Raw genomic sequence first — 12,721 nt, 5'->3', positions numbered from 1 at the left:
ATTGGTATCTATATGTAAAGGAGACATGACATGGGCCTTAAGATCTTACAAAGCACATAAGGAGTTAGGTGCATAGCACAATTTTTTTCTGAATTTTCAATTGGACTAACACAGCACTGTACTAAGCAACATTTGACAATTTTAGCAATTAAGTACATGCAAAGAAAATACCTCTCTTAGTGCACACAATTATAGCTGAACAATGTGTAAGCTTGTTATTACATCAGTCAATCAAATAGTAAGAAAATGTAAATCTAAGTACATCTTAATCCTGGAATGCATAAAAACTTGCCCAACATAACATTAAGAATGTGATAAACTAGTGATGGAGAACAGCCAATCAAGATTTGATATTCAAATTATATATGAGAATTGCTGTGTCTAGAAAATTTGGGTTGGTAGAGAGAATTTGAATGTCTTAGCTTTTCATGAAATTCCAACACACACATGATGAAAACAGAAGAATAGCATCAAAATTTTTATGTGAAAAATTAAAAAAGAGAAGGAAAAAAAATGAAATGATCTATAATATGATGACAAGAGTCAATTTTCCCCTCAATTGAAGAAAACAGAATTTCAATGCATATAAGACAAGTTTGCCTTTCCTAGAATGCAAGGGAGAATGTTGAAGATGTAGCAATCGACTAGTGGATTAGATGACGATGGTCGGGTGACTATAATCAAGCGACGATGGTAGTTAGATGAGGGCAATCGAAGGACGGTGCATGAATTGCTATAAACGAGCGATAATAGTCGGATGATGACAATAAAATAACAACAACCAAGTAGAAAACAATAGATGGCAATGATCGCCAACATAGAACATCAGGTAGAACTCCAGTTCATCAAATATCCAACCTCTCCAAACACAAATCCAAGTCTCATTGATGCATGGAATAAGAGTCTATTAATAGAATTATGGAAATAGTATTTTATAAATTCAACAAAAATTTGGTAACATTCCATCAAATGGCTCACATATTGAATCATTTGATCAAAAAATCATTCATTCAAGACTTACATGCTTTAATGACCTCAAAATCAAGTGAGGTTAGATTTACTAGATTCATCTCGTTCAGCCGCTCAGCTTGATTATAAGTATATAAAATTTATAAATTATTTAATTCGCATATTGAAAGTTTTCATTTTCACAATGAATGTTTGATTTGGGCTCATTTTAACTCAGATTAGATCAATTTTTCATGTCGTTAGATTGATAACTTCAGAAAGCTCAGTTTGACAATGAGTTTATTGAAACCAAAATTCAAAGGATCCCAAATTTATATTTAAAAAAAAAAATCAATGCAAATAGTGCACCAATATTCATGACAATCAAGTGAAATTTGTTCAAATGCATTAAGAATGAAAGTATTTAAATTCATTACAATAACCACGATTGATTCCAATCCATCCAAGTTTCATCACAAGGAATATGCAAAAACCAAAGAAAACTAGCAAGCCAACTTTTATAGCACTATAATAATTTGCATAACCAAACCTTATTAAAAAAATGTAGTACTGCAAGTGATGGCCAGTTTGAAGCCAAAATCAACGCAAAGTAAACAACAACAAAAAATTTTGTTCAGCTTAGACTTTGTTTGAGACAATTTTTTTATTGCTTTTTAAAACAGTTTTCTCATACAAAAATTTTTAGTTCAAGAAATTTTTATACTAAAAATTTTTTAGTTAACAGTAAGAAAGTTATAACAAACGAAACCTTAAGCTCACACTAACAATTGACAGGTTCAATTGCTCGCATTATTAATTCAGGCTTCATTTGAGATGGCTTTCTTACTGCTTCTTAAAACACCTTTTTTTAGCATAAAAAATAAAAATTTTGTACTTGAAAGCTGCCTCAAGAAATAGTAAGAAAGCCATCCCAAACGAAGCCTCAACCAAATATTCAAAAATTTATTACTTTAAGTTTCTACATTGTTGCTGACTCAAAGTGCTCATATTGTTACCTACAATTACAGTTATTTGTAATGTTAAATTCTGTCTTTGTCTGTGAATCCAGCTTGCCTAAGAAATTACACTGGATGACAGAATGTGGCCAATAACAAATTGAGTTCGAATTTACCTCAATTTTAAGCTCAAGATTATCAAATTCAACACAAATTGATTTAAATTTCTAATCAAGAAAATTCAATTTAGAACCATCTTAAAATAAATTGGAAGTCGGAGCAAAAAAATTGGAGGCATGGATTGAACCTAAACCTCTATCAAGAACTATAAATGCCAAACAAATGGAGAACAATTCCTTTCTATTACTATCACATCAAATATTTAAGCTGAACCAAATTAGATGTAAAGATTTGAAATTATCTCAATAGGTCTTGAGCCTGATCAAAACTCGACTCGAGCTTGTTCAAGTTGAATGATTCTAGACTTTAAATTTGTTTAAAGATGTGCAATATAGCATTAATCATGCAAACAGTTAGTAAAATTTAATTTTTTATTAAAAAAGCTATTTGAAGAAACAGTAAGAAAGCCGTCCTGAACAAAACCTTATTTAGCAAAAGTAGAAAACTAGCTTCCTAATTACAGCTGCATAACATTAAGTATGATATGAACATACAAATTACATTCTTCAGTAATGACTCTTTCACTTAGCTTTCTTTGGCATAGTCATGCAAATTCATATTAGTCAAAAACAGGTTTTTCACAGGATTCTCAAAAGAATTTTGGTCATTGTTGATATGCATAAGTCCCCATTCAAATTAGTTGGGGCAAAACTAGCAGATACTGTGAAAATTACGAATGCTACTAAGACAAAGTAGAAATATGAATGGCATGCATACCGATTGATGCATTTAGTTCATGGTCCATAAATACCTGCTTGAAGCCTGGAAGCTCGGCCAGTAGGAGATCTGTATATCACTGCACTATTTCAAGAGTTGGCAGAATGACTGAGAACCAGCTCTACATCAATAAAAGTCAGCAAAGAATGTTAATTAATGATCAAGCTGATCAACAAACACAAATTGGCCAACTTTATATCATTGTAACATTTCAAATTGATCACCTTCAAATGTAAAACAAGGAAAATGTTTGGAATTTACCTATTTAAAACAACTGTAACGAGCCTCTACAAAATTCAAAGCATCTACTTGGACTACTTCACCATCTTCGATGATTGATTAATAGTTGATTCGTCAATATCTGCATCATTTTCCACAATGCTTACATGGCAATCATCACTAACTTCATCAGCAGCTGAAAATTGCTGATTTATTTCAGGAGTTGATTCTTTGAGTTTGCTCGGTAAATCGTCCGCAGTTGAATTTGTGCGAACAGGGCTTTTAGTAGAATCATTAACTGTCAACTGATCAAGTAAGTCAGATTTCTCCTGAGAAGTGCTCTCGTTAGAAGCTAAACAATAAGGTTCAGTATTAGGCACTGAACCATTTTCACAAACTCCAGAAGATGGATAACTGCCATTCCCAGAAGAAATATTCAAATGTTTTACACCATCAATGGACACCTCAATACTGTCTTGATTTACATTTGAATTCAGTCCTCCATTTGCATCACACGTTAAATTCACTTGATTAATTTCATGCGATCTATCTACGTCTGCTTCAATAAATTCACCTTGTTTTGCATTAGAATCATGCGCTATCCCATTACAAGGAGGTCTATCTTCAAGTTTTGGTTCATCTTCCTCAGAATTACAGTTTTCAACTACATCTGTAACAAGTAATTCAGAATAAGAATGATTTTGTGGAGGTTTAAGATCTGAAGCTTCGGATCCAAAATTTCCGTCCAGAAACTCAGAAGCAGCGTGGGGAAAAGAAGGTTGAGCAGGAGGCATCACGTCCTCAGGCTCTTTTTTAAGTTCGTCATTACATGGAACTACCTCATTTGAACAATTTCTCAAAGATACATCATTTTCAACATGATTATCGCAGGAAACTACACTTTTTAAATCATTTGATTCAGCATCTGCAACGCTATCTGTAGATCTGCAAAACTGTCCATGGCATCCTGATTCTTCTGGTGGTAGATTAGAAGTAGGGTTCTCCAAAACAGGTATGTCAGGTTTTATGGCTTCTGCATCGCAGTTTGATTCTTTGCTATCCATGGCCTCATCAGGCAAATTGTTTTTGCCTGCTTCGACTAAGATCTGGGTTTCAGATTTGTTTTCTGCAACATGACAAACGAGTCACTTATAAGCTATTAAAAAAGAAAACTACAATAACGCTAATAATGTAGCAAGATGAAGAAATGTTCAACCAAAAAAAAGGAATTGAAGTTCACTGCTTACCTAGTTCGGGATTTGTAAGCTTCTCAGTTGAGTCATTTAGCAAAGACTTCTGTAGCAGACCAGTGCCAGGGAAAACCAGCATGTTTACAGATTTTAATTCTTGGTTTTGCGAAATGTCAAGTGGCTTAAAGCCAAAAACAGCAGTCCACGTCTCCGTTAGCTCAGATATTGCAGGTATTATCAATTTTCTAATAGAAAGAGAACGAAGCGCCTGAAAATAAGGAAAATTATGCATCTCAGAAGTGTAAATTTAAAGAGATTGCACGCAAAATATTTTAAAAAGCTATATTAATTTGTTCAGCACTAAATAAACAAAATATCATTCCATTGCACGTAAAGCAGATGAAATGTAAGCATGGAAACAACAAACGTGTAATGTAAAAGTTTCCCGCACCATCAATTTAAAACTCTGTTTTTTCCTATTCATTTCCTTTCTTGTAAAGCTTGGAATTTGATCATTCATAATGTAAATCAAGACCGTTGATCTGAATCACCTCCATCAGAACCAGGAAGAGAGGAAATGCCATAATCAAGCACGCTCCACCTATTCATTAATCAATGGCCAGAATTGTATGATAGAATATCCAGTAATATATGCTTCACCTGTTACTCAAATTCAATGATTTTATTCCAAAACTTGAGTTTTAATTTCAATAAAATTGACATACCAAGTGCAGGGACCTCCCGTGCTAATGCAGGTACAAGTAAAAGTAACAAATTCTATTTTTAAATGGTACTTCAATAATATGATTTTAGGCATCATTCCTAGTAAAATGATCTTTTTTTCCCTGGATGATAACTAGCCAAGCAATACTAAAAAATTAATAATTTTTATTCTTATCAAGTTCTAATGTAGACTCAAAATTAATTTTTGCCAAAGATCTATTCATACATTCCCCTAAAAGAGAAATAAGTAAGAAAACAATAATATTATTAATCTAATAAAAAAAAATTAGCAGTCAGCAAAACATGAAGACGTTCTGTGTTCTTGACCAATGTATTTGATGTTCAATAACAAGTTACCGCAAACATACTCTTGAAAAATAGGGATAACTCTGAGACTAGGTTTAAAATTATGTATGAAGTATTGAGGTGTTTTTCTTTTCGTGAGGTGATGCATAAGCCTGTAAGGCTTTTTGAGATGTAAGCCTCAAAATTATACATTAAATTAATTAAAAAAATGAAAAATAAAAAATTGAAAATAATATTTTTAATTCACAATGAAATATCATGAAAAGGCATACAAGAGCCCTATAATAAGCAAGAAATCTAAAATAAAAAAATATATATATAAATAAGAAGAAAAAAATAAATAAGTAAACACATCCTAAAATAAACTAATTCTGACTTAGACTCCAAATTAAAATACCTCTCTCACTCTGATCACTTGAAGGATATTCTTTAAAATCATTATCATAATTGATTGTTTTCTCATCTCTATTATCATCAGTTGTGCAACATCCTCCCATTCTTCTTCATTATCTTCAGCCTCAATAATCTTCTTCTTTCCTAGTCAATAAAATTCAATAAGAATATTAATTAAAATAATGACTATGTAGATCTTTTATATTTTATATTATATAATATTTTATACAAACCTTTTTATCACTTGCTCATCAACTGTTGCTATTATTTGTCTTTCCTACATAAAAATCACCACCGAGATTTTCCTCTAGTAATTATGAGGATGAAACTCAATTTTTATTCTGCAAAAATCATTTTCTTCAGATGGAGTTTCATGAATGACTAAGGGATCTTCATCATCTCCAAAATTTTCTTCCTCAAATGTCCATCTTCTAATATCTAGTTATACATTATGTAAATCAATGAGATTATACTTATGATAGTCAAGCCATTTTTTCTGTTGGAATGAATTTCGTTACCCTGATGAAGAGCATGCATGTCCCACACTTTGAATGCAAACATTTGTAATTTGGAAGTGTGTATATATATATACGCGACAAAAGTTCACTTCCATAGAAACTATGATTTTACTTACTAGGGTAAAGCTTAGCCATATTGTTTTTAGCTTGTTAAAATTCAACGAATCCTTATTTTTTAAAGCTACAAGTTGGAGATCAACCTTCCATCTCTCTAATGAACTAAAAATCCTTCTATCCATACAATGATACAAACTGAATTTAATCTCTATAAACTTTGTTCTCATCATACTGATATTAAGGTTTTAGATAACATTCAATTGCATGTCAATATCAATGCAATTGAGGCTCTCATTTTTCAGTAATAATCTCTCAAATTTTCTTATAGTAATCCTGATCTCCACCTAAGTTTTTTATTATCAACACTTTGCCTCATACATAGAATTATAAATGAAACCCTTTGTTTTTTTTTTTTTTGCAGCAGCACCATTCTCAAGACATGAATTAAAGGCCTTGCTGTTGCGATAGCATAACATACACTTAGCAAAACTCTCATTTAAAACAATATTTCTGACTTCTTTCCCTTCATTATTCTCTGTGCATGCATAACTTAACCATTGTGTAAAAATAAACTTCCAAAGGTTGCCTAGTTTCTAAGCTATTTTGCAAAGGACACTGCAGAAAATCTACTGGTTGAAAATCTAATGAATTCTTTTTTACAGAACAACATTAAAGCTAAAACTAAAATATAGTCATAGGTAAACACGTTTATTTTCTTTCTTTTAATTAAAACAGTCTCATGCTATTGAAAGTCCCAAAATTTCTCAAGTATTAAACCAATATAATATACTACACATGGAGTTCAATAAAGATGTTTTCTCTTCATCAATTTATCTTCTACAATCTTACAAGCACTTGCATTTTCATAAAAAATTGAGACAACAAGATGATCTTTGATTCCTTAATAACCCGTCAAGTAATTTAGAAATGTATTAAGCATCTTTCACATTGTTTGACGCTACAATAGATGTTAAAAGATAGTGCCAAAGGGATTTTTAAAAAGAATATTGATAAAGTTCTTATATCTAACCAACCATCCTAGATTATTATGATTTGTGGTCATGTCTTCTTAATCTTCTAATGATAGCTTTGGTGGTGCTCAATTCTTCCTTCAATATCCAAGTTCTAATTTCATATATGGAAGGAGGTTTAAGGTTTCGACCATAGGAACCTATAAAAATGACATAGACTAAAATAGGATGGAGAAATTACCACATAAAAAAACACATTGTCAAAGACGAACCTCTGATAGAAATGGAATATAAGAGTTCATATATGATTGAACTTCTAATCGAAATAGAATATATTTCTGAATGTGAAAAAGGACAAATCATGTTTATTACATTTAACGAATTAATTGATCAAATTAATAAAAAGTTTCTTGAGATATTATTTAGTCATATTATTACTATGATGAATAATCAAATTGAAGTAAAATTTTGGTTATCGATTTCCTGAATCACAAATCCATAAAAAAGGTAACAATTCAAAAGATTTATTATGATAATTATCTTATAATTATCTTAAATGAAACTGAATATTTAAAAAACCATCCCCATGCCAATTAAAGGTCCATAATTATAGTGCCTTCACTAGTATTCATCAAGAAGCATTTTAGTATTTTGGTATTTAATTCCTTTGCATTATTTATTGATTATAAGCATGATTCGCATGAAAATATTTGCAAGAAACTGACTAAAGTCTATTGAAGATATCAATATGAGATATATGAAATTAAAATTAGATGATAAAACAATGAATTATTTAAATCCTCAGAGATATCTTATAAAAGCCCTAAAAAGTTAATTTCTACGAAAGCACTAACATATTAAATCATGCAACGCATTAGGATGAATGCTTACGAATTGAAAATTTTTAAGAAATTTTTGTATTAATCATCGGATCAATATATGTGATTTTGATTACAAATGCATAAGATTTTCCCCACTTTCCAATTCCTTTAAAGTTCATCACTAGCACATCGTCTACATGATACTATAATTTCCATATTATTTTTATGTCTAAAGCTGATTTTGAAGCTAAAATCATATCCATTGTTGATAATAAATAACTAAGATATCATATAGCATGGACAAAAAAGGACTACAAGTAATTATTCATAAATTTCAGCACAGGAAGTGCGACAATTATGTCATACTTGAAAAATATCAACAGAGCAATTCATTGGAGTTAAATTCTCCTACTCAGATTGATGCCGGATTGTATCTATTAGAAGACTTTCATCCCTATTTCAATCGTGTCTTGCGGCCTTGCTTTTTGCCATGACTTGTGGTTTCTTATGTGATTTATGGATATGTTGTTACCATGACCTTATATTGCAAAAATTCAGGTTGTAGCAAAAGCCAACTGATAACGATTCTTCAGCATTTTTTTTTTACATTAAATTGGCAACTCAATCTTTTTGGGAAGAGGTTGACAGGTTGGCATTCCTATATTGTTTTTTGTTATTTAAGAGGAAATTGCGATTATAAATAAGGGTGCTTGAGGCATGCAAGAAGAAAACTCCATTAATATTCTACTTTGATTAAAAAAAAATCTCTTTATTTAAGCGGTTGGTTATATGGGGATTCATTTTAGATTTATGCAAGTGAAAACTAAAAATTTCTAGTAAAAGTTCTCTCTTTGTACCAGAATGAGACCTGAATTATTATTTGATGCTTGGCATGATTAATACATTCAAATATGGTGCAATCTATCTATTTTCCCAATCCTAAAGTGATTTTCCAATCAATCATGAAATTCTTTAATGATCCTGCCTTTTGTGTGAGATTTCTATCAAACCACCACTAAATTATTACTTGGCATCTATGCTGCACCTACACTTCTCCTCAATGAGGTATGCAGTGTCTAACACATCGGACACAACACGCGTTCGACACGCCTCCGATACATATTAGACATGCCTAAGACATGTCCGATTAAAATTATATTTAAAATAAATTGGACATGCATGTCTTAAATATTTTATGAAAATTTTTAAATATAATTTCTTATATTTCAATTTTTATTTATTAAAAATAAAACTTAATTTTTATTTCCTCTTAATTGCCACAAATCAATTGTCCGCACTCAATACCACATTTCTCAAACATACCATTTTTATTTATATCTGCAAATTGCAGCTAAGGCTTCACAACAACACCCAATGCTATCGCAACATTGATGTCTAACATCATCACAACATCAATGTTTCAAAATCATTTGAAAATCAAAATTTGACACTAGCAATTTCTACCCACACAATCATGTCACCACGTCGTCTTGACATCTCATGTTTAACCAACATTATCTCAACATGGAGTCATGGACAACCGACGTTATCTCGTCATCAACGCTCAATGCCCGACATTTGATAGCATTGTCATCTCCCCTCTCGACGCTTGACATTGACGCCCAATTCTCGGTATCCTAATATGAATCATTTTAAGCACAAATCCTAATTAAATGATTTATTATTTCTCAATTATTCATAATATTCTTCTTACTCAATTTATAGACACTATTTTTAAAATATAAAAATTATAATACCATATCCGATAAAAAAGTGTCCTATATTTTTAATAATTTACGTGTCCCGTGTACATATCATGTCATGTATGTGTTGTTCTGTCCATGTCTGCGTATCATAGCTTGGCATATTTTGCAATAACTTTTTATTTTCATCTCAAGTGGAGAATAATTGTCAATATTAGAAGCATTGAACTATAATTTGATATTGTGTGCGTGATTTTGAACATCCCATCATGCATCTACATTAGAAAATATTTAAATATACTAAATCAGACAATTTTATTTTAAAAGTTCCTAAAAGCTATCACAATTGCAAGGGCCCCTTAATTCCAAGGGACAAAAGACTCACAAAAGTCAATTCCCACCTCATTTACTATCTCAATCTTTGATCAAGATTTAATATAAAAATTAGATCCATTATGACATATAAAAGCAAATCCTTTAGTAGTAAACCTTATTATGAATGTGATTTACAAACATTAACAATTTGATTATTTTCTTGCCAAGCTTATTTCTTGAATTATAAATGTTTTAACTTTTTTCCAAAAATTATTTCTTACTACTCATGAACACCTCTCCCAATAGTTCAACATGTAAAATATAAACAAAAACAACAACAACAACAACATCAAGCCTTGATCCCACTATTTGGGGTCAACTATATGAATTGTTTTTTCACTATTGTGCCCTGTTAAAAGTTAAATTCTCATTTAAATCTAATAAAGAATATCATTTCTAATATTTTCTAATCAAGTCTTTTTAGGTCTACCTAACCTTTCTTAGCATAAGTCAACTCCAACACATCTACTTTCCTAACCAGATCATCAAAAGGCCGCCGTTTTATGTGACCAAACCATCTAAGGCGGCTCTCTCTAATCTTATGTTCCAATGGAGCTACTCCAACATTTTCACATATATGCTCATTTCTTATCTTGTCTCTAAGAATAAAGCCACTCATCCACCTGAGCATCCTCATCTCTGCAACACTTAACTTAATATTATGCTTTTCTTTTAATGGCCAACATTCTGCACCATAAATCATTGCAGGTCTAACCATCATCTTATAGAATTTTTCCTTAAGTTTGAGAGAGACTTTTCTATCACACAACTAGCCCAATGTATTCCTCCACTTCAACAATCCAACTTGAATTCTACTAATAATATCTCAATCTATTTCACCATCACTCTGAACAATAGACCCAAGATATCTAATAAGATGTGTACTCTTATTAATGACTTGATCACCTAAAGTCATAATCCCCCCACAAGAACTATTACTACAAAAAATTACACTCCATATATTCAGTTTAGATTTAGTCAAACGAAAGTCTTTAGACTAAGGTTATCCTCCATAATTCAAGTTTACCTTCAACTCCTCTAGTCTTATCAACAAGAAGAATATCATCAACAAAACGCATACACCAGGGTACAACCTCTTGCAAATGTCTAGTGAGAACAACGTTTTAAAAGGTGAAATCGAGAATCGCGGCGTTTTGACTAAGCGAGGTGAGGCGGATTGAGGCGTAAGTCTCAAAAATGATAAAAATAAAGTAATTTAAAATTATGAATAATGACAAAAAATAATAAAATATTATGTCAATTGTGAATTTGATGATTTGTTCTAAGATAATATTAGTATATTACTAGAAAAGAATATTTAAAATAAACTTAAATAAAACATCCTTTTAGGATCAAGACCCAATGCAGGCTCACTTTGATTGTCTTCAGAAGAATCTTCATAATTAATGTCAAAGTTATCCTCAAACTTTCAAACTCTTTTTCATTTATAATATTTTTTTCCAATATCCCCTATATCAGTTAATATTTCATTAGCTCTATAATAAAATAATAATAGCATAAAAAATAATTCATTATATTTAAGAATACCTTTGAATTTTTTTGAAGCTCTAATCTCACTTTGGCTTTTTCTTTTATATACATGAGTAACTGCTTCATTGTCTTCATTGACATGAGTTTCTATTTCTGCTTCAACTTCAAAAACATCAACATTCTTAGGAGTAACCCATTCATCATCAGATTGTAAATCATCAACAAGTAAATGATCAATTTCATGATCAATGCTTCCTTGCTTCTATAATTTGAGATGTCTATCTTTCAGTTTTTTGTTAAACATAACATAAACTAGTTTATTCATTCGATCTGTCGCCAATCGATTTCTCTTAGTATTAATTTAATTAAAGATGCTTCAATTACGCTCGCAAGCAGAAGCCGAACATATTAAGCTAAGAACTTTAACTACAAAAGCTTTCAATTCAGGAATATCATATCAAAACTGACTCCACCAACGTTCTACATGAAATTCTGCTTGTTTTTAAAGTTCGTAAGTTCTTTGTATGAAAAAATACTAAGCGGTACCGAGCATGTACCGCTCGGTACCGAGCATATACTGCTCGGTACTACTGGCTCTGTATCGAGCGATACTGACTCGGTACCGAGAATGTACCTAATGGTACCGAGCATGTACCGCTCAGTACCGAGCGGTACTGGCTCGGTACCGAGTATGTACCTAGCGGTACCGAGTATGTACCTAGCGATACCTAACAGTACCAAGTATGTACTGAGCGGGCGAATGAAAGAAAACCAAATCAAGAGTTACTTAAGCTTTCATCACTGCACATCAAAGTCAAGGCCCACAACATTGCTCACCTGCTCTTCCGACCTAACCGAGGCCTGAACGTTTTCTGCACTCACAACTTCGGCTTTGTTTCCTGCTTTCGGCTTCGTTTCCTGCGTCGTCTCCTTCCGACTTAGTCTCCTGCACTCACGGCTTCATCTCCTTCCCTCACGGCTTCATCTCTTTCCCTCACGGCTTCGCCTCCAGTTCGCCTTTCAATTCTCACAGGAAGCCCTAATTCTATACGCGAATACGCGAACACAAATCGGCTGCATCGTATTTACATATATACCGAAGAAAAAGTTTCAAGGCGGTGCCTCGTACTGCCTCGAGGCGTTACGCTTTGAT

The 12,721-nt window shown here is 32.0% G+C and overlaps 1 protein-coding gene across 2 annotated transcripts in view; it reads right to left on the bottom strand.

The window, feature by feature from the left end:
* Positions 1 to 2,437: 2,437 nt before the first annotated feature.
* LOC110108489 overlaps positions 2,438 to 12,721 on the bottom strand; it is a 31,714-nt gene continuing 21,430 nt past the window's right edge. For both annotated transcript variants that reach the window (XM_020839159.2, XM_020839160.2), the window contains 3 exons: positions 4,268 to 4,478; positions 3,063 to 4,146; positions 2,438 to 2,922 (listed from right to left, as the gene is read on the bottom strand). In XM_020839159.2, coding sequence (XP_020694818.1) covers positions 3,116 to 4,146; positions 4,268 to 4,478 — 1,242 coding nt within the window. In that variant the 3' untranslated portion in view covers positions 2,438 to 2,922; positions 3,063 to 3,115. The remainder of the gene's footprint in view (positions 2,923 to 3,062; positions 4,147 to 4,267; positions 4,479 to 12,721) is intronic.

This window comes from Dendrobium catenatum, unplaced genomic scaffold (genome assembly GCF_001605985.2).
Source record: "Dendrobium catenatum unplaced genomic scaffold, ASM160598v2 fragScaff_scaffold_72, whole genome shotgun sequence".
NCBI classification, from domain to species: domain Eukaryota; kingdom Viridiplantae; phylum Streptophyta; class Magnoliopsida; order Asparagales; family Orchidaceae; genus Dendrobium; species Dendrobium catenatum.
Note: the sequence above shows the minus strand (reverse complement) of the source record. Positions and strands in the feature narration are given on the sequence as shown.